The following is a 22,096-nucleotide window of genomic DNA, read 5'->3' as shown; positions in this document are numbered from 1 at the left end:
CTTAAGAAGAGGGGGTTTCCCGAGCAGCTCATAATCCTGGCAAAATTAAGGCAGCTTCGCAGTAGTGTTGTCAAGCCTGAAGGAAGTCCGGAGCTGGGCGGCCTTCTTTATTTCTCTTTATTTTTCTATTCTTTCTTCATTCATCTCTTTCTCTCTCTCTATTTCTTTCTCTTTATTTCCTCTCTCTCTGTTTCTCTCATCCTCTCACTCACGTACCTTTCCCATCTCCTTGGTATACTATACTATACTATACTATACTATACTATACTATACTATACTATACTATACTATACTATACTATACTATACTATACTATACTATACTATACTATACAAGGATATGTTATGCTCTGTTAGCGTGCCTGGATAGCCGAGTGGTTACGATTCTCGACTTCGGATTGTGGGTACGTAGGTTCGAATCCCGCTTCGTCAAGAAATTGTTTTCGCCAAGAATGTCTCTCTTCCTCCCTCTCCCTCTGCACTCGTTCTCCCACCCATCAGAGTTATTGCAGGCCTCGCCGGACAAATCGGCGCACATGTTCTGGGAGTGAAGTAGAACCTGACGAAGAGGATGAAGAGAGCGTGACGCTAATTAATAAGTAAGGGAAGAGCCATGTATAGGCACCAACCTCTCCTTAAACACATTTAATAAAAAAAAGAAAGAGAGCGTGTGTCGGTTCATGAGGATGATCATTTCTGGTTTATGCCGAGCATTGGCTCGGCATAAACAGATTTGCTGTTAAAAAATACACAAGAAGCGCTTGTTAATACAAGTATTGGTAACACAGTCTGCTTTAAGGTTCAGAAAACTGTCATTCAGAGTTGTATTCTTTCTTTACATTAACTGATACACAGAATAACTATGTAGAAATTCGCATTTGCAAGACAGTGATGCAGGAGGAGAAATCGGGGGAACAAATGTAACCAATCTACGGTATGCAGATGATACTACTTTAGTAGTAGTACTAGTGCTACAGTAGCAGTGTTAGGAAGCAGGAGGCACTTAAGAACCACTATTCCGAAGGTGAAGAGAAAAGCGAGAAGGCTAATCTTAACATAAATAAGACTAAAGTTGTGAAAGTAGGTGAGTAGCAAATGATTAAGATTAAAGAACGACGTAATAGATGTTGTAGAACATTATTTTTTCTATATGATTCAGAATGGACAAATATGGCAGCTCTAAATAAAGTTAGCGCAGCTTGCAGTAAGTCGCGCAAGGCTGGGTCAGAGCAGAGCTGATGGGGCATATAGCTGGTCCTGGCTTGGCTAGGCTTCTACCCTCTCACATCTCTCTCTTTACCACCCCTTGCTATTCTATACTAGAGATGGCTATGCGTGCTCTTTCTTCTATCGTTTCTTTATCTGTTTTTTTTATACCTCTTTCCTTATCTTTCTATGTTTTTCTCTCTTTCTTCCCTTTCTTTCTATTTTTATTTTTCTCTTTCTTTCTACGTCTTTCTCTCTCTCTCTCTGTAGTCGTTCTCTCGCCTTCTATATTTTTCTCTCTTTTTCCCTTTCTCTCTATTTCTCTTTCTTTCTCTGTGTTTCTATGCCTTTCTTTCTCGGTCTCTCTGTAGTCGTTCTCTTGCCTTCTTTTTATCTCTTTCTTCCATTTCTTTCTATCTCTTTCCTTCTTTATATCTCTCGCTGTCTCTCGCTGTACTCCGTCTTCCCTCCTCCCTTCCCTCCTGCTCGCCCTCGAACATGTCCTCCTCACCCTCGCTTCTCCCCCCCCCTTGCTGTACTATACTATATAAGGCTATGGTATGCTCTGCTAGCGTGCCTGGATAGCCGAGTGGTTAAGACGCTCGCCTTCGGATCTTGGGTACGCGGGTTCGAATCTCGCCTCCAAGAATTTTCTCCAAGAATTTCTCTAATTCCCTTTTTTTTCTCTCTCTTTCTCTTTCTCCGTACTCGTTCTCTCGTCCATGAACTTACTGCATCCCGCGCCGGAGAAATCGGCGCACGTGTTTTGGGAGCGAAGCAGAAGATGACGAGGAAAAAGAGGACGAAGAGAGCGCGTGCCGGTTAATGATGATGATAATTTCTGCTCGCTCTGCTCGGACTAAACGGTCGGCTTAAACACCTCCGCTGTTAAAAATAAGCCAGGAATAGTGATGAAAAGTGAGAAATAGTCCCACTGCAACCAGGAGTTGTAGTAGTAATATTAGCAGAAAGTTTTAGATAGTATTGTTGGTTATTTATTCGCAGAAAGTGGAGCCCCTCAGTCTAAGGCCCCATTGGCTGCTGCAATCCGACTGGCCCGGTCTCAGTGCTGGTCCGGTCAGTCAGCCTTCGCTGGTCGCCCTGGGCTGTGCTCAAAAAAGCACCTTCCCACCCGAATGTGGAGAGGTTGGGTACTCTAGATTGGCCGGGTGTTTTAAGGCATTCCCACGTATAATGGTAAAGGTATCGGTGCCCTCCACAGAAAGGACGCTTGTCTGTGCACAGGGATGGGTAGAAAGTGCGGTGGAATGCAAGGTTGGCGAATGTATTAGTTTGGAGCTGGAGCCAAACGGCTGCATCTGCACGGGTTGGTTTCGCGGTGGCGGAAAAGTTCTACGGGATAGTCCCTATAGCGCTGTAGTATGTATGTCAGTGGTATCTTTTCCACATTGTCTAAGTTGGGCTGGCCTTCAGTTGGCGTCTGGAAGCTTCAATAATGGAATGATGCGCTTGAAGAGGTACGTCTGTTTCAAGAAGGATATGTAGGCAGCGTCTGTTGCTTCACTGAGTACTTCCGTAAAGAATAGAGCTGGTCACAAGCACATCTGTGGCGGCATGTGGCGCTAGGTATTTGATTCATTAGAAGTATGTGGTCTCCAGTGGCGAGTGCGGTGGCGTGGAAATTAAATGGCACAAATGCACTGAAGTCCCCTTGCGTGCACTGAATGCGAAAGCAACGCGGAGCAGAGAGAGGGACTCGGAGCAGACTGGCGCGGCCGGCGAGGCCGCGGCGTGACTGCAAGGTGCGTGCCGACTATGTGTACGTCCATATGTTACGTGACGTTCTCACGTAACGTCATGTGACCTTGTAACTTAAGGTTCTTACTTGGTCACGTGACGTGATCTTTGGTCATATGCTTGAATTGGGCAAAGACAACTTTGAGGGCGGGACACTCAAATTTTGGCCGTGGGCAATGCCAATATTGGGTATGGTCACGACGGTTTCGAACGCTGCTGCTCAACTCAATTTTTTGAACTGGGCAAAGTCAGCTTTGAGGGCGGGTCACCCAAATTTAATAAGTGGGCCAGGTCGATTTTGAACGTGCGTCAATACAATTTTCGAATTTGGGCAAAGTCAATTTTCTGTTGTGGGTGTAGGCTAGGTCGGTTTCATTGACACTGAAGCGTGGTGTCATCACTAGGTCGCGCGGGTTTTGTTAGCAGTGGATGTTAACCGCGGACAGACGCCGGATTTTCCGCCTCATGGGGCATATAATGCTTTCGCATTAAAACTGCTGCCTCGCTGCTCTCTCGCCACTGGAACTCCCTGCTGCAGGTGGATGAATTGGCTAGGCCACAGCAACTACCTCATACACTAGTGGACACCTCAGCTGTGATTTGGGGAAAGCAAATGAGACAGGGAAAGGGTGGCATGCGGTCACCTCAACCGCAAAAAACACCACAGAGGAGAAGAGTAGAGAGGAGTTATTAATGCGTAAACATTCTTTGGAGAGTACCCCAGGGAAATCGAGTCTGTAACGTTACACTTTTCCCATATGAATACACTTGGCTCCGTGAAAAATTCATGTGGACTCAGTGATGATATATAGGGAATAACGACTCGAACCCAGCAATTACCAACTGTATGGGGCTCCAACTCTTGGGCTTTTGAGCATGTTCAAATAAATAATGAAATACAGGAAGAAAACGACGCCGGTGGTGAGATTCGAATCTACGATAGCACGCTCAGAAGACGAGTGCCTTATCCGCTGGGCAAAACACCCACGCTTCAAGTAGGACCAGAACCATTTGTTCCAGCGACGGCGGTGCAGGAACGCTGCGGCGGCATATGGCACTGCCGAGGCATGGGTATACGCACGGCAACGCGCACGTAGCGTCGCTGTGATGAGGAAAACGAAGACAGCAACGATAAAAGTGAGTAGCACAGGCGATGAAGATGACGAAGATGAACAAGTGACACAAAGGAAGTATTCTTTAATTCAAGATGCCAAGAGTATGAAATTACCAGTTCCCGAATATGGTCATCTTTCATTCGGCTGGAATAATAAATGGTGTCCCACTCGAAGACTGGAAGTGGCTATTACGAAATTGCGATGCCGGATACCCCACTTAATTTTTATTTATACAGGTCTGGTCTGGTGCCATCTCCTATGTGCTATTTTTGTCAGGAATCTGAAAATATTGATCATTTTTTCCTTACCTGCCGTCGATTCATTAGGCATAGAAAAAAGAATTTCGAAATGCTATTCAGAAACTTAAGAATTAATCTGAATTCTCAAAATATTCTTTCCCTTGGGGCGGCTTCTCTTGGCTTCAGCAACAGGAACGTCTGCTCAGCCCTATGCGAATTTCTCGGTGAGATACAAAGAATTCCTTGTTAACTTACTCCTGAACAAAATTTAGTATTCCAGAATTCTTTTCATTCGTTCATTGTTTCTCATACTGTTGTATTATTCTTCTCCTTATTCCATATCGACAAGTCATTCTTAATTTTTCGTTTATTCTTTCGGCAATTGATTTATTCCTCATAATTTATTTTAAAAAAATTTAACCGCCGTTTTCATGGTTGATCCCCCGTAGTGGGTATGAGCCAACAAAAGGGATCAAGCAAGCAAGCAAGCAAGCTTACGCATAATTAGACAATTCATGCGGAGTTTCTGCAGATTTTCGTCTTTAGGGTGTGCCTAAGGGTCATGCGGTCAGTCGGGCGGACAGATCGATGCCTTCCCCGATGTCGAGCAGACCGTGGGAAGTCCCGCTGCGCAATGTCCATGGTCTTGAAGAAAATGCATGAGCTCTAGTAGGCTCAATGACTTATGAGTTCTCGTACGCAGAATTGTGTATTGAACGACCTTGCTTTTTCTTTCGCAGGCAAACCTTGGACAAGACGAAGACTTTGATGCAGCTCAGACGAAGGCGAAACGCATCGGAGCCAAGAAGGTGACACTTTTCCCTCCTCTTCGTTTAAAGGTAACTCGAGGTCAAGGACACCGTGATAGTGCGTTTTAATGCTACCGATGCCATGCACTTCTTCACTAGGAATTTAGGCTACGAATAGAGTAATTCTCTAACTACCACTGGCAGCCTATACAGTGGTGTCACTTTTGCGGGAACGATTTAGTCAATACCAGACGTCAGGTGGGTTTACTTGTCCATTTCATGACTCACTGATTAGATAGATAGATAGATAGATAGATAGATAGATAGATAGATAGATAGATAGATAGATAGATAGATAGATAGATAGATAGATAGATAGATAGATAGATAGATAGATAGATAGATAGATAGATAGATAGATAGATAGATAGATAGATAGATAGATAGATGGCTGTATAGCGGAAGGAGGCACGGGGTGTAAAGGCGAGTAGCGGAGGGCGGGAGGGAGGGAGGGAGGGAAAGAGAGACAAACACATGCCCGTACACTGAACAGCGGTGTCAGAAGTTGATGTTATATCGTCTCCCATTAAGGGCCGTGGACATAGGCGTGGGCCTAGAAGCCCCCCCCCCCTACCCCCTTCTTTATAATCTAAGGGGGGAGCTAAGCCTGCCCCATACGTTTACTCAGCCGGACCTGTCCCATCATTGGTGGATGTGCAGGGTTATGGCCATGCATGTTTTTGACGATAATGGCGGCCGAGGACCCCTGACGTTGCATGCCGAGAACTGTTTACTTCCCACCTTTACCTGCAGAAAGCTGAGGACCTAAGGCAGGCCGTTGTAAGATGCACGTCATCGCTTCATTTTCATTTCTGCGTCTATTGCGAAGCTTGTTTTCGTTCGGACTCGACCAAAGCTTATATCTTAAATCATATTCTTACTGATGTGATTGCGTGTGCACCGACAGGCGTGACAGCGTCAGCGCTCTATAGTGAGCTTGTGTCGCGTTGCAGGTATTGGTGGAGGACCTGCGGCGGGAGTTCGTGGAACAGTTTGTGTTTCCCGCCCTGGCCGCGGGCGCTGTGTACGAGGAGCGCTATCTACTAGGCACGGCGCTAGCCAGGCCCTGCATCGGCAGGGCGCTGGCTGAGGCGGCTGCAAGGGAAGGCGCTACCTTCGTGTCGCACGGCGCCACGGGCAAGGGCAACGACCAGATACGCTTCGAGCTCGCCTGCAGCGCGCTACTACCCAGTGTGCAGGTATATATACTTCACATATCATCACGCCTTTCAGCGCGATAGCCTTAAGGAGCCCGTGTCGCAGAAAATCCGGTTTTGGCGGCGTTGGTCGCGAGCAAAACGTCCCGCGGGTTGACACGCCACGCCAAATTTATGGGGACAGCTCCTGCAGACAACAAAGTAAAGTAATTGAATTGGAAAAAAAAATGGACAAGTTTCGGTTGGGAAGGGAATCGAGGACAGGTATTCCGAATTCGAGACAAGCACGCACCACAAAGGCCACGGCGGCACGGTGGTTCACGCTGAATAATTTAAAAAGGCAGGAGAGGCCTCGCCCAGATGACGGAAGTGCGACCGCCAATTGCCTCCGCGACTAAAGAAATAGTCCAGAGTGCGTACTCATTGGCGCAGGCTCATGTTCATCCGCCTTCGAGCAGGGAATGCCACTGCCTTCTAAATATAGTTACCCGACTGTAAGCGTGCGAGCGCTTCATCGCTTTATATATGCCTCAGCGCTGCCTTCATCGCAGTGACACCAGGCAGTGCATGAGCTTCGAGGTGGAAACCTGCACTGTGCATGCATGGTCACTGTCAGCATGTAACATATTTAATATAACTGGCAGGGTTACCGTTGGGTAGATATGAAAAGGAGCCAAAACTCAAGCTAAAAGCATCCAAAAGTAGCAATGTCATTTAATTTTAGCGCCGAATATGTAGCCAAATAGAACGAAAGCTATATTATGAATCGAGTTTTTCATTATGGAAGAATAAATAGCATTGTTTTAAATAAGCAAGAACGTAGAATGAAGAACAATCATTTTGCCCTCGTGCTTGTTCTCCAGGCCAAATGCAAGTTCCAAATAAATTAATAAATTATTGTGAGTTCAGTGCGCATGCATACACTTTGCATAGGGTAGAGTTCTTGCCAGATTAATTTCGGGCTAACAACTGAGTAGGGACACTAGACGTTGCAGCTGTTTTTCCTCGAAGCCGTAGACTGAAGTTGGTTAGTATAGAGTTACCGTCATACCAGTCAACTCACGTTAACGAGACAGGGCTTGCAAACGCGGACGCAAGAGCGGTGAAGACACCACAAACGCCTTGACAAACACCAAACAGTGGTTCATGCGGAACGGCCTTTATACTGACAGCCATGGACGACGCAGGTCAAAAGGGAGGCGCTGTTCTTTAGAGATTTGATTGAAAGAAAAAATAAAGCAACGACAAATGACAAAGTGACAAAAATTGTTGCGCTAGTTCAGGAGGCTTCTGGAAGTTCTTTGCGAACAGTCAGAGATTTAAAGGAAAAATATAAAGTTTGGTTTCATAGGCACGTATACGCGGGAAATTTCAGCAACAAATGTGCGCACCTGTGTGGCCCAGTTCCCGAGTATGCCCAGGAGTGACAATTAATGAACTCTACTGCACGTACGAGGGTTATTCAAAAAGTAAGGGCCGTTTGGTCCCCAAAAATAAATATTCGTTAGTAAAAGCTTTTATTTGCTGGTTTAGTTTGGCACAGGACTACTTCACTTTTCTACATAATCACCGTTAAATTCTAAGCACTTTCCGTACCGCTGCACCAGTTTCTTTAGTCCCTCTACATAGAAGTTCACCGCCGGGGAATTCTTTGCTGTTTGAGTTGGTCGGTAAGCATTTTTAGTACCCACCTTGCACACACTGTGATATCTGGGCTTTTCAGTTACAATCGTGCGAATTGTAGTGCGGCTGACAAGAGGAAATTCATCCGACTAACTGTCAGTCGTCGATCTAATCGCAATGCCCGGTCCACTTGTGGAACAGTTTCATTGATCTGGATTCTGGCCCTTCCACTCTGCTCTTAGTCGTGCACATTTGGGTGGCCATTAGTGAAGTCTCGACACGATTTTATTACCTTTCCTTGACTCATCGCTTCATGTCCATAAACTAGGCACAATTCCGCATAAATTTCAGAAGGTGATGATAATTTTGCAAGTAAAAATTGAATAACAGCTCGCACTTCACAACAGGCGCGAGCAACGATTTTCGCAGACATTGTCGTTTGCATTCCCCGACAAGCAGACGACTACTGAGCCAGAACAGTAACTTCAATACCCTCGCGAAGAATTAACAGATGACGCTGCACAATTAAATCTTCATTATAATGTGTAAATATTTAAATATTAGCAAACGGCCCTTACTTTTTGAATAGCCCTCGTACAATGACATGTATACTATATAAGCAAGTGGCGCGGCTGGTGAACATTAATCTTTTAATTTGATGCTAAGGTTGATCTCGAAATGCCGGACCTGGCGTCATAAACATTATTGTGACGTCATGATGCATGGCAACGTTTGCTGACTTATATAGGGTGCCAATGAGGGATAATACTAGTAGGTTGGTTGTAGATGTCGAGAGTGCTAGCTACTTCGTGAGTAAGTAGGCAACATTGCTTTTCTTGTCTCTAGACTATTGCCCCATGGAGGATGCCAGAGTTCTACAATAAATTCCAAGGACGCCAGGATCTCTTTCAATATGCCAAGGTAATGCCATGCCTGCGCGCAAGCTGAATACCCGCTTTTACGCGCGTTCTCGACCTCTGTTTATAACACCCATCACCAGCCTGATTACGCGCACTGCAGGGCAAAGGTCTCTCCCATGGCTAATTGTGGGAGAGGCAAAGACCGCTCCCACAATTAGCTCTCACCTGTGCTTGCATGCGGCCACGCTATCCCCGCAAACTTCTCAATCTCATCTGCCCACCTTATTTTCTGCCTCTCCCTCGCCCGCTTGCCTTGTCTCGGAATCCAATCTGTTACTATTAATGACCAGCGGTTCTTTTGCCTTCTCGGTGCATGCCTTGCCTATGCTCACTTATTCTTCTTGATTTCGACAAGATGTCCTTTACACGTGTTTGTTCCCTGATGATGATGATCAAAACTTTATTTCTCCCAAAAGAGGGGACCGACCCTGACCTACTCTGCTCTCTTCTTGGTAATACTCACTATTGCACAGATGCCAATCTTTATAGCACTTACAGTTGCTGCTAGTTTGTTTTTGCGGGCGCTGCCCGTGACTGAGCCATCTAATCGTTTAAACGTGCATGGAAGCTTTATTCATTAAGAAATGCTGCTGCTTATGATGGTTAATATAAGGTGAGTGACACGTAAATAATTAGTGCATCTGTTGTAATGCCGCTGTTTGATTGAGGTATATACACGTGGCACGTGTCACCTCACTTAACTACCATACTTCACACGTCTTTTTTTATTTTGATGAGGATTTCAAAGACTCAGAAACGAAACAAGAGGGCGTGGTTGTCGGTCCTCACGAAGGCACTGTAGACGTATATTTATTATGACGGTCTTGTGTAAAACCTAACCTTATTACAGGAGCACGGCATTGAGGTTCCGGTGACGCCGAAGGCACCCTGGAGCATGGACGCCAACCTCATGCACGTAAGGTGAGAACTATTTTGGAGGTGTTTGCGCGCTTAATTTGGCTGCGCACGCATGCATGTACCATTTCTAAAAGCAAAAGTACATATACTCTTAATACGGTGACCTGTAAGACATTCTGCCAAATTGTCTACGATCATTATGCATTTCGAAATAATGTAGGCGTGGACCTTGCGCCATAAACAAAGAGCTGTATGATACGAAACATCCATTTTTTTTTTTGCCATCAGCCACTCTACTGCGGGAACAACCAAGTGCCGTCTACTGTGACTAGATAACGTAGCGATTCCACATCAGTTCTTTCTCGCGCTTCGTTAGTGGTCTAGCGGCATTCCACTCGTATTATCGTCACTGGCGACTGGCCGTGAACGGTGAATGGTAAAAAAGAAATCAGCAGCCTTTGCGTTATACCTGTCTTGGGATGATAATAATAAGGTCTTTATAAACATGAGAGAAATGAGCGTTACATGGTTAAAAATATGCTGTGTGAACTGTTTAACGGAGACAAAAGTATACGGACGTACAGTTATTACTTGGCAAATAGCGCAATATACATATGACGTTTGAGTAATGACAATGTACACGGATTAAAACAGAAACAGGACTACCTCTCAGAACTATCAGAGACATTCAGTAACGACGCTGATAGATTTCTGACACTACGTGCCGTTTGTAAGTTCTCTTTGTAAATTACAGTACGTTAAACAAGCTTAAATTTTGTTCAGAAAGCACTATAACAGTCATAAGCGTTATCCGGCGACTCTTCTCAATCTTCCGCTATCAAAACACGTGCGTATTCCAGGCCACCAGGGACGTAGGCAGAAATTTTTTCGGGGGGGGGGGTACCTCCTTGATCTGAAGCGGGGGCCAGGCAGGCAGATGTGGTCGAGGGTCATTTTGTCCTCTGTGTGCCATGGCAAAACAATTTTCGGAGGGGGGAGGGGGCGCGGGCCCGGTGTGCCACCCCCTGGCTACGCCACTGCAGGCCACTCATTTGATAAAATCACCGTGACAATCGCTCAATCTACTTTTCGTCCCTACCAGCAAAGAGAGTTTCGAGAATGGTGTCTAATTCATAAAGTTAAAGTGGTAAGTTGTGGCATCAATGAAAGTACAGGCAAACTTTTCTTTCTACCCGTTTAGTTTTCTAAATCCTCATCACTTTCGTCGCTCTTTGTTATTACTATTATGATCAATCAATCAATCAATCAATCAATCAATCAATCAATCAATCAATCATCAATCAATCAATCAATCAATCAATCAATCAATCAATCAATCAATCAATGTTTATTCAATCAAATGAGTACAAAAAATGATTACAAAAATATTTGGACCATTAGCCTGTGTGGATAGTTAGTAGTCCAATCTATTACATGAGTACTCTATATACATGTCAGGAGCAGAGGTGCGCTTAATATGAATATGAATCTATATACAAATGCAATAACAGCATAGCTTCAATGGTATATTTTATCTAATTAAATACACATGACAATAAATACAAAATACCTGCAATATTTAAGTACACAAGCAATACGAGAACAACTAAAAACACACACTGTAAAAGCACCGAAGATGGGGGTACCAGAAAAGAATTAGCAGGGTTTATGTTGAATTAACTGTGTTGAAGATTCATAACAATCGCACTTACATCAGAACTAAAAGAAGGAAAAATAAACAAAAAAAATGTACCAGGTGAGTCCTAAGAAAAGTATGGACGTGAACTTTACTTTGGTTAACAACATGGATGATTTTAAAAATGTATTTTACAGGTCAAATTAAAGTTGCATGTAAGTTTAATTTCGAGTGGAATTGAGTTACAGATTTTAGCACCGGTGAACTGCATTAAAGGGACCCTCTAACACTTTTCCTGACCGCATTGTTTTACACTTTTTACTTTCGAGTTGCGTAGACTGGAGGCTGAAGAGATTAGTGCAGCAAGAACGGCAGCGGTAGGGGCACGCAGTCCGATGTTATTCAGCCTAGAACACTCAAAATACAATAAAATGGAGGCCTACCCTCAACTCGATTTTCGCGGGGTCACCTGACCACGTTTCACTCACCCTGTGACGTCTGATGGCGCCCCAATGAAATGAACTGAAAGATCCTACGTACGAGAAGCTTTCATACAATGTTGCCCGTTCTTTCCAACGTATTGATGACGCCGTTGCGATAGTAACAAACAATGTGGTGCATTAAGAGTGAACTGCGCTTGCGAAACGAGGCAGATCGTGAACGCCTCTATCATGTTTTCTAGTTTTAGTCGAGTTTCTTGTTGCGACGGCGTCTATATCAACGCTCTTATATTTTTTCCCTTCAGTTTCTACAAACAACGGCGCCTGGAGCGTCCCGAGCGCGTTTCCCTCCAGCGCCGTGGCGTTCGGCGCATTCTTTGCCGGGCGCTGCAGTTTTAAAGCTGAAAAGTCTAAGATCGTCTGTCTAGTTGGTGTTCAGTGAAAAAAGCATGCTAAAGAAAAACTAAACCCAATAATAACCCCTTTTGTGATGCAACGCCGTTATTACTTCTAACGTCACATTTATCCAATCATAGGCCAGCGCTCATCTTCGTCATTTCCGCCCACGGCCGGGCTAGACCGCGCGCGCGCGCGTGCAGTCTAGCCCGGCCGTGTTCCGCCCGCAATAGTTCTGGCGAGCGCCACTACGCGTTGATGCGGTCGGCAACGATGTAGGCGCTTCAAAAAAGTGTTGGAGGGCCCCTTTAACCTTGTGTTACTGGTTGAAGTGGAAATATGCATACCTATAGTATCATTTCTTCCAATCACTTTTGGTCGGTATGGTGACAAGATGTGCGCGCGGGGATTTATTTATGTTACGCATTAATTTTTGCCGCCACATGTCACTCATAACTGATTGTGCCGGTGCCACGCGTCCATTTACGCTCTTTTTATTCTCCGAATGCGCACACGTGCATTTCCTGTTGTCGCCATTTCTTGACACGTCACGCGTCCTGTTTACAGCAATAGTATTGAAAGTTTACACACGTGCTTTTCATCCATTCTTTTTTAAGCCAGCAACAGTGCACAACGTCCACTAAGCTCCCCCCTCCTTACTCAATGCCTGTAAGGGCCCTGCAAGTTACATTCAAATAACTATATATATGTGACGCTAGATGTGGTAGACGTGCTGTGGCTCAGACGCCATACTTTTATTCTATTCACCCGCCACCTCTTCCTCGTCGGCTTCTCCTGCCATGGCTTCATGTGTCACACGATTCCCCCTCCCCCCGAAAGAGTGCGCGAAGTACTAACAAAAGTGAACGAGGAGTGTTATACGAGAAAATCAGGCCAATAGTTCCATGTCCCTAATGAGTTCAATGACCTCGCCAGTACTTTAGAACACGGTTCAGCAGTCCGGTGATGTCCAGCACAGCTCTGGTGGGCGTGGCTGGCTGTTCCACAGCAGATGACGTGGGCTTCCCCGGCGCCTGCATGCTGAGAACAACACGGCTTGATCTCCCGTCAAAAACGAAAACGGCTGGGAGACCTTGTAGCATCGGCAGGTCAGATGTCGTAGGCGTTGGGGTCTTTGTCGTGGCTTGTACACGCTGTTTGACTCTCGTTTGCGTGTTCGCTGACCGAAGCTGATGGAGCGATGTCTGTGCTCTTGAGGAGAACATGGGGTGGTTTCTTGCTTCTTTCGTCGTTGCCTGTGGTTTTGTCGCAGTTGTCTTGATCTGTGGCGCGGAAAGCATCCTTGATGACGCTCCTTAATGCGGAGGTGTCTCAGATGTTGAAATTGTTCTCGGTTTCGTTGGTGTCTCTTCTGGCGAACTCCTTTATGCCGCAAGTGTTCTTTAGATGTAGTTTCAGTTCGTCGTTGTCCTTGTTCGAGTACCCGTTGTAGGCTCTGGGGTTCTTCGAGCTTCTTCTTTTGGCATTGCTGTTGTTGCGGGACTGGATGAGGTGGGCTTCTTGGAGTAAGATGAGTCTGGTTTTCTTTGCAAGTTGATATTATCAGCAAACAGTCGGTACTCGGTGGTTTATTGTAAGGCTTGTCTGGCGATGAAAGTAGTGCGCCAGAATCATCAGCAATGTTCCCGGAGTGTTCTGAGATGCCGTTCATTGTGGATGTTTCAGTCAGTTGGCAACGCGCAGGGTTTAGTGAATTCGAAACTTCTGTATTGCTTTGGCTCTCAGGTGAGTGATCACTGGACGCTACAGCAGCAGCCATGACATCACCAGGTTTCGATTGCGAATGTAGGCACGAAAGCGTGCCATGAGCGTTATGAGCAACTGAAGCGCCACTTGATGCAAAATCAGGTGGTGCGGCACGTATGCGATGCGACGAATCAGCTGCATTGGGTCGTTCAATAACGTCTGGAGTACTATGGTGCAGTGAACAGGTAGAAAATGTCGATTTCTTTGCGCATGGGAAACCTGGCTGTAGGTTCGGTCTTTTGGAAAAAGGGTCTGGATGCGTTTCGGTCAGCAGATGCTTTACCTTGTCTGCTTGGAATTGTAAATTCCTAGTCGGTGTTCGAATGTGTGAAGACTGCTTTTGACTCTGACGACTGAGTGCGATTGTCTCCACATGGTTGTTTATAAGCAAGTCTTTGTCGTAGTCGTTAAAACGGGTAATCATCTCTTCTTTGATCTTTTTCCATGACTCGTTGTTTTGAAATATGTGTGTGAGGTAAAATCGGAATGCCTCACCGGTGACGTAGTCATTGAAGTTGGCGACCATCTCCCTTTCCGACCATGATGCAGCGGTAGCGTGGAGCTCGAAAAGGTGGAACCAGTCCTGTACGGGTCCATCGTCCGCTGATCCGGTGTACTTGGGGATGTCAAGGTCAGTCGATGGTTCGGTCATGATGCTGGTCGCTGTGTTCAACAGGATCTGCTTCGGTGGTCTGCATGCGTTGAAGGTGTCTTGCTGAGGTCTTTGCTGATGTGCGGCTGATGAGGCGGCTGCCAGGTCTCCATCTTGTCGACTTGTGTGACGCTAGATGTGGTAGACGTGCTGTGGCTCAGACGCCATACTTTTATTCTATTCACCCGCCACCTCTTCCTCGTCGGCTTCTCCTGCCATGGCTTCATGTGTCACATATATATTTACGTTCACTCATGTAAGAAGGTCACCAGCAATATAGTATGTTATGAACAAAAGCCTTATGCCGACACTATCGCTACGTAACGCTGAGGTGCGCCTTGTTCGACAGAAAGAACATCAGATTTCAAAGATTGTTCGCGTTTCCGCATTATCGCTGGATGCTTTCTTCGCAGTTATGAGTCTGGTATACTGGAGAACCCTGAATCACCTGCCCCCGAAGACCTTTACACAATGACCTGCGATCCAAGGAAAGCGCCCGAGGAACCTGAGACACTCGAAATAGAATTTACTAATGGTAAGTTCCATTGGCTGCATCAACCTCCAGTGCACAGTGCTTAAAACTCAAGGAATGTTTATATCATGTTTTCGTATTGCTCACGTAATTTTCGTGGAGCAAACATGTTATTGCGATAGATAATTTAGTGTAGTTACGAAACTACCTCCGTTAATTGATTGTCAGCGGGCCCAATTGAAAATGAATAATAACAAGTGTGAGTACTGGTGAAGCTATATAGATTGGCCAGGAGAGCAGGCTGAAAGCATTCTAGATCTATTGAAAGTGTATTGATGATGAGGTTCTAAACACTCTTGTCCTCTTTTTTCACTCAAAGCTAAATGCTCTCCAGACCTTCCCTAACGTGTTTTCTCTCCATGGTAGTCAAGTAACAAACTCTACGCTGCCATGTTTAGCGCCTCCCATGTCTTGTTTTTATGTCTGTCTCTACCCACGACACTGCGAGGTGGTGCTATACATAGACCCTTCTTTGGCGGAATCACGTTTGCATTTCGCGAATGCCCCAGACAAGTCAGTTCAAAGCCACCTGAAAACCACTGACTGCTAGCAGGTTAAATTACCCTAAGCCCGTCACCTACTCGCACTTGGCCATCTTTCTCATTTCTCGTGTCTTTTTTTTAAAGGTAAACCTGTTAAGGTCACCAACATCTCCAACGGAACTCAGAAGACAGACTCCCTCGAGTTGTTCCTGTACTTGAATGAAATAGGGTAGGATGATTTCGTTTATAACATTGCAGTCTTATCTACATTTAACGAGAAAAGCTCGTAGTGAATGCTAACGTAGCAAAGGTCACCATCTGAAATGCGCTGCCACGAATCTGTCGAATGGGTAGATCAATGGGCTTCTGTGCTAAAAGACAGGGTGCTCGCAATCCATCTCCGAATAATAGATTGTTTTAATGGAAAGATACTACAAACGATGCGTGACAGAAACCTGCCGTCCAAAAAGTGCATGGTGGAGGCAAAGGTAAAAAAAAAAGCGCTTTGGTCCATGTTGATTGGAGCATAAATTGACCACTGAATCACTCCAAGTAATTACACAAAAGAAGTAAAGTGCAAAGTGTTGTTTTTTTTTGGCAGGTAATCACGATATTTATTAGAATAAGCTTTGTTTCAGAAGAAAAAAAAACATTTAGCTGAAAATATGATGGTGCGTTTTTTGTCCTTAAATTAGCAGTCAATAATTTTTTGTACAAGTCGGGCATATCTGCAGAAACTACTGCTACACACCATACTGTATTAGTCTGTGATTGGAATGAAAAGGAAATTCGCGATGTTGAAAGAGCTACGCATTTGCTTCTGAACTAGCTCCGTGTAGTATGAAAATTTGCCGAGAAAAAGGTAGGGTCCTATAAATGTTGCGTTATCTGGTCCGCGGCGATTAAATAAGAATCATCATTCGAAATGCGGCGTTTTGCTGAGCAAACGGTCGCCGAGGCTGCATTCCGATCGAAATGACAGAAAACGAAACAGAAACCTTCTGTGGGTCTATCTATGTGCGCATTAAAATGAACAACTAAACGTGGTCATTATGTGCAGTTGCATATGCATATGAAGTATATTTGTTCTAACGTCCTGCCGTCTCACCGACTTTGTGGTTACGGTGCTCGGCTGCTGACCCAAAAGACCCGGGTTCGATCCCGGCTGCGGCGGTCGCATTTCGATGTACGTGAAATGCTAGAGGCCCGTGTACTGTGTGATGTCAGTGCACATTAAAGAACCCCAGGTGGCTGAAATTATCTGGAGCCCTTGACTACGGCATCTGTCATAGCCTAAGTCGCTCTGATACTGTAAACCCCGTAATCCAACCAATCTTGTACTAATGTGCAGTTGATAAAATGCAAGAGAAATGAGATTTGCATGTTTAGCCTACTCGGTGCAAAGAGGAACGAAAGTCCGAGGGGCTCCTTTTCTGCATTAGTCGGTGCAAAAACGCACATATAATCGCAAATCTGTGTCTATGTTTAAATACACAGTATGTCAACGTTAACATTGTGTATACAGCGTGTATTATTTTAAATGTGAAGCATTTCTTAGCGAATCCCAAGGCACTTTGAGCATTTCTATCTACGTATCTAGCCGCCTACGTCTGGGTGCTCTCGTGATCGCCTCCTTAACTTGGTGTAGACCAAAATTTGCATGGGATGGTAGGAGGGTTTGACGAATATGACTGCCTGGTCATGACATGAATAACGTTAAAATCCTATCGCGTAAGTCGTCAAACCCTTTCCTTCAGACACGTGTGGCACATACCCGTATGCCACGGGCCACGGTAAGCGGGTATGCGCCACAGGTGATTGACAGTTTAATCTTCACAGGAACGGCGAGTACAGACATAGGTAATTTCAGTGCGAGAGCGTAGACAAAAACGGACATCGTCAGCGTTGACCCGATGAATGCAAATAATAAAAATTCGGCAGACCCCACGTACCTCGGGAATCAATGTTATGCGAAGCATGCGCGGGATGGTGACGGTGGCGTAATTTTTTACATTGAGCGAAACGTTACGGAATGACGCTAGAGAAATGTGGAAGTGGTATACGCACACTCATATGCTGAAGAGTCACATATTTATTATATAACCAGTTGTTTACAGTTGCGTAACGATGCCAACAGCAACATGGATGCTACCAACACTAGACGCAGTAAGCTGACATGTAGTGCTTATATTCTTCAATACTGGATAGCGCGAATCCGAACAGCACAAAGAAACACATGCACAGGACAGGCGTTACTCGCAACTAAGCTTCATTCAGGAAAGTTTCCCTGGATATACACACAGCCGAGTGGCACGCGCAGGCACACTGCACGTACGTTACAGTCACAGTTGCAGTTGTTGCAGTTGTGTTACAGTTGTTACGCTTATACTTTTCCGTTATGACGGAGAACACACGCACGTTTCACGAACCCGAGTGTATCTGTAGAAGGGATTGTTGACAGTTCTTGAACAAGGTCATCATCACCGTGATCAGTGAGCACCAGCAGCTGGACCGGACTTGTTAATCGGATCCGTTCGTGATGGCGGCTACGAGTGGTCCAAGTGTAGTGAAGTGCGAGGTATAGTCAAGGCGGCGATGCGGGCTAGTTGGTCTGAATCACTTGTAGTCATATTCGTAGCGCAAAAAACAAGTTGATGTCTAGCGCCCGTCCTATGTATGTGTTCCTTACTTGTGCCTGCGTCTTGTTTTTATATGATTACATGCGAATATGATTACATGCGAGGTATAGCACAGCTGGTGGAAATCCTGGATGCCTCTTACGATGAAATGATCTATGATGCCTCCTGTCCTGGACGTGATAGAGAGGTTTCTTGATGCCCTGTCCATATTCAAGCCTTCTTTCACGCAGTATAAAGACCAGGCGCTGTTGGGTCTTCATAAATCAATGTTGAAGTCACTGGCAATGTTGAGAGGCCTGTTTCTCTCGGCAGATTTATTGTAAGAAGCATTTACCCGGGTTTTTGCGTATACGACGTGGTCCACGTTGCGGACCACGTGAACGAGTGCATGGTAGTTGAGCAGGGGTCTTCTGTCTTCAGCTTCCTCGCTATCCTTGCGTCCGCCGCGGTGGTGTAGCGGTTACGGTGCTCGGCTATTGTTCCGAAGGCCGCGGGTTCGATCCCGGCCGCGGCGGTCGCATTTCGATGGAGGCAAAATGCTACATGCCCGTGTACTGTGCGATCTCGGTGCACGTTAAAGAATACCAGATGGTCAAAATTTCCGGAGTCCCTCGCTACGGCGTCTCTCATATTCATATCGTGGTTTTCGGACAGAAAACCCCACCAATTATTATCACTTTCCTTGCGTGTCAATGTGTGTGTTCACGGTTACTGTGTTGGTTGAGATTTTGTATCACCTGTGGCACATACCCGCATAACATGAACTCTGGTATGCGGGTATGTGCCACACGTGACTGAGAGAAAGGGTTTCATGACGTACGCAACAGGTATTTTGCGTTATTCATGTCATGACCAGTGAATCGTGTTCCTCATACACTGATCCCCTGCTGTGCCAATTTTGGTACATTACAAGTTATGGAGACGATGAGGAGAGCGCCCAGACGTAGGCGGCTGGATAGACAGATAGATAGATACGTAGATAGAAACGCTCAAAGTGCCTGAGGTTCGCTAAGAAATGCTTCGCATTTAAAAATCAGGATCCCAGCAGGAATCGAACCCAAGCATTCTGCGTGGCAGTCAGGTATTCTACCACAGAACTACTCCACGTTTGGAACTGCTTTGGAAAAAGACCCAGTGCTGGCGTAATGTCGGTGCAGCGTCAATTGAGGTTTCACTGCTGGCTATCTAATTTCATAACAAAGCAATAAACATTACATATGTCCTCCTATGACACATGCGTCATGCCGAGTTAACGTCAACTGTCGTTCTAGTGTAGGCTCCGCTTTCATAAAAGTTTAATAAACATTACATTTGTATCCCTGTGATTCACCAAGCTATATATTCAAGCGTTGCTCGACCCAGGAGGAATACGCTATCGAAAGTTACGTATTATATTCACGTCATCGCACCGTAAAACCCGTCGATCCACCTCGTAACGCTTGGTTCAAAGCCAAAAAAATGTAGCATAGACAACTACTCGCTGATTGCTTCGCATGAAACCGATTCCCACAAGGCGTGGGATCTACCGAATTTTCTTTCAGACGAACATTAGGATAGCTATAACTATAAGAAAACTGGCTGTACCGCTTATGACCACAGCCTAGTTTATGAGTCTTATGGGCCATCTTCGTGAAGCCGCTCTCTGAATACAATGGCGTTCGAAACCAGCAATATCTTTCTTTTTTTCAGGGGCCGGCATGGCGTGGGACGTATTGACATTGTCGAGAACCGGGTAATTGGAATGAAATCTCGAGGTAAGCCGGCAACATAACAGCGATTAACAACGTATTAGAAAAAGAAAGTTAGCCCAGTTCCACCCAGTGTGAAATCTGCAGAAACAGCGGAGCTGCGATTCTCCTGGGTTTCCCTTGTGATTTTCTGCGATGTTTTGTGAGTTTGTGTGGGTATCTGTGATTACGTTATTTGTAGAGTAGAGATGCACGGGAAAGAACGCGTGGCCACCCTTATACCACACCCGGCCCTGCTACAGTGACTGTAGGCCCTATTCACGCTCGAGCCGCCCCTTCCCCGTTTCACTATGCGGCTACCGCTTCGTTCGCGACCTTACCGCGACCTATAAGAGTATATAAGTTATATACTCTTATAGAGTATATAAGTTACCGCGACCTAGAGCGACCGAGGCAGTTGCGCCATCTACGGGTGTATTTTGCTTACTTACCGGAGCATGACATACGACGCGGACACTCATCTGTCGTCAGGCCTAGCCCTAGAAGAGCACCGCTGTTAAAAATCCAGATAGGGCACTAAGATTTGTTTAGTCAAAGTATACGCCCGGCTGGAGAGTGCTGCGTCACTCCATATGAAAGCACGTGTCGCAACTCTGGCTAGCCAGCAAAGGTAACTTCCCTGAAGCTTCTTTTTCTTTTCTTTTTCGCAAAACTTAGGAAATATTACTAAGGGAGAATGCTTGAAACCTCCGAGCCGCCGCTCTTCTGCAAATAAATATAATGCATACGCTCCTTCCTTCCGCGCAGTAACACGTTTAAGCATTAATTCCCCTTCAACTATCGAAATTTGGAATGGCCTGCCAGATGACGTTTTCATTTCGAGTTGTTACCACACTTGTTACTGAAATAAGCTACTAATGCCGTATTGTATAGTGCGCAAAGCAAAGCGAAAGGCAATGCACCGCGCATGTATAGGCACGCTCTTCTGTGCCAGTGCCGTTTCTTTTTTTCGCTTGAGTTCATCACTTTCTACAAGTTGTATAACCATCTTTTTTATTACTGCATTCTTATTTTGGCTTGAACATGTCTGGAAGTCTAAATATGCTAATCGAAGTATCCAAAAGTACAGTTCGTACTTTTGGAGTGTAGTAAGCAAAGAAAGAGAAATAAATATAGAAAGAGCGAGAATGAGAAAGAAACCGAAAGAGAGATAAATGAATAAATAGAAAGCAACAGGTACAAAGACAGATACGGAAAAAAAAACAGAGAGAAAGAAAGAGAAGAATGAAAGAAAAAAAATCAATAGAAAAAAGGAAGGCTACCCAGCTCCGCTCTTCCCTCGGGCTTGACACCACAATGACGAAGCTGCCATAATTTTTCTTAGAAACAAATATCGGCGACGTAATAAAAAAATAATGGTCAATGATTTCTGTTTCTTTGCAGGATTGATATAGGCAGGATATCGCCAGACCAACCTCTTTAAATAAAGGTTTAACGGGGTTAACAGCTCGGACTTTGTCCGATTTCTCTCGACAAAAAAGAATGCTTACGGCGTCACAGGCAGGTTCCACGCCATTGGCTGATTCGAAAATGGCGCGCTCGGTACTTACTGCGGCCGCCGCGAGAGGCCGCCACTTGCCCTCGCGCGCGCGCGATCGCACTGAAAGTACGTCACGCGTTCGAAGAAAAACAAAAAGAAAATATTTTCAAGGTCAGGAGGCGCCCGTGACGTACATTCTTCCCCCGTGCCCCCCCTGCTTAGCTTCCAGCGCTTTCGTCGGGAGGAGAGAAGAGAGAAAGCAATTACAGCGTGCGACAAATCTTTGTAACTCCGCTCGTACTGGACGGATTCTAAAAATTTTGGTGGCGTTCGATTCGTGAGGCAATAAGTTCCTTTAGTGAAGCCATTCCATGGCTACTTGAAAAAGTGTTGCAGGGCCCCTTTAAATCTTTAAACCCCAGCAACTGTTATTTTAAGCTCACTCATGCATTACTCATTTTTAGTGTCGCAATGGGGTCGGTAATTCTAGTCCTTTTAAGAAAAGTAATTCAAGACGTCTGAAGAGAGAGTTATTCCTGCATCAGCGCAAGAAACTTGGTAATCCTGCACGAAATGATTGCTGAAGTCCACAATTTACGATTTAATCTCAGCAATTATGATTTCGAAGGGCTTTTTCTGT

At 45.3% G+C, this 22,096-nt stretch overlaps 1 protein-coding gene across 1 annotated transcript in view; it reads left to right on the top strand.

Annotated features, from left to right (window-relative positions):
- The window catches only part of LOC119400537 (argininosuccinate synthase), a 51,085-nt gene that overhangs the window by 6,262 nt on the left and 22,727 nt on the right, over nucleotides 1-22,096 (top strand). The window contains exons 2-8 of the mRNA XM_037667601.2: nucleotides 5,058-5,126; nucleotides 6,080-6,325; nucleotides 8,753-8,827; nucleotides 9,677-9,747; nucleotides 14,989-15,110; nucleotides 15,734-15,818; nucleotides 19,918-19,982. Of these exons, the coding sequence (XP_037523529.1) occupies nucleotides 5,058-5,126; nucleotides 6,080-6,325; nucleotides 8,753-8,827; nucleotides 9,677-9,747; nucleotides 14,989-15,110; nucleotides 15,734-15,818; nucleotides 19,918-19,982 (733 nt within the window). The remainder of the gene's footprint in view (nucleotides 1-5,057; nucleotides 5,127-6,079; nucleotides 6,326-8,752; nucleotides 8,828-9,676; nucleotides 9,748-14,988; nucleotides 15,111-15,733; nucleotides 15,819-19,917; nucleotides 19,983-22,096) is intronic.

Source organism: Rhipicephalus sanguineus, chromosome 1 (genome assembly GCF_013339695.2).
Source record: "Rhipicephalus sanguineus isolate Rsan-2018 chromosome 1, BIME_Rsan_1.4, whole genome shotgun sequence".
Taxonomy (NCBI): Eukaryota; Metazoa; Arthropoda; class Arachnida; order Ixodida; family Ixodidae; genus Rhipicephalus; species Rhipicephalus sanguineus.
This window is presented reverse-complemented; position numbering and strand designations above follow the sequence as displayed.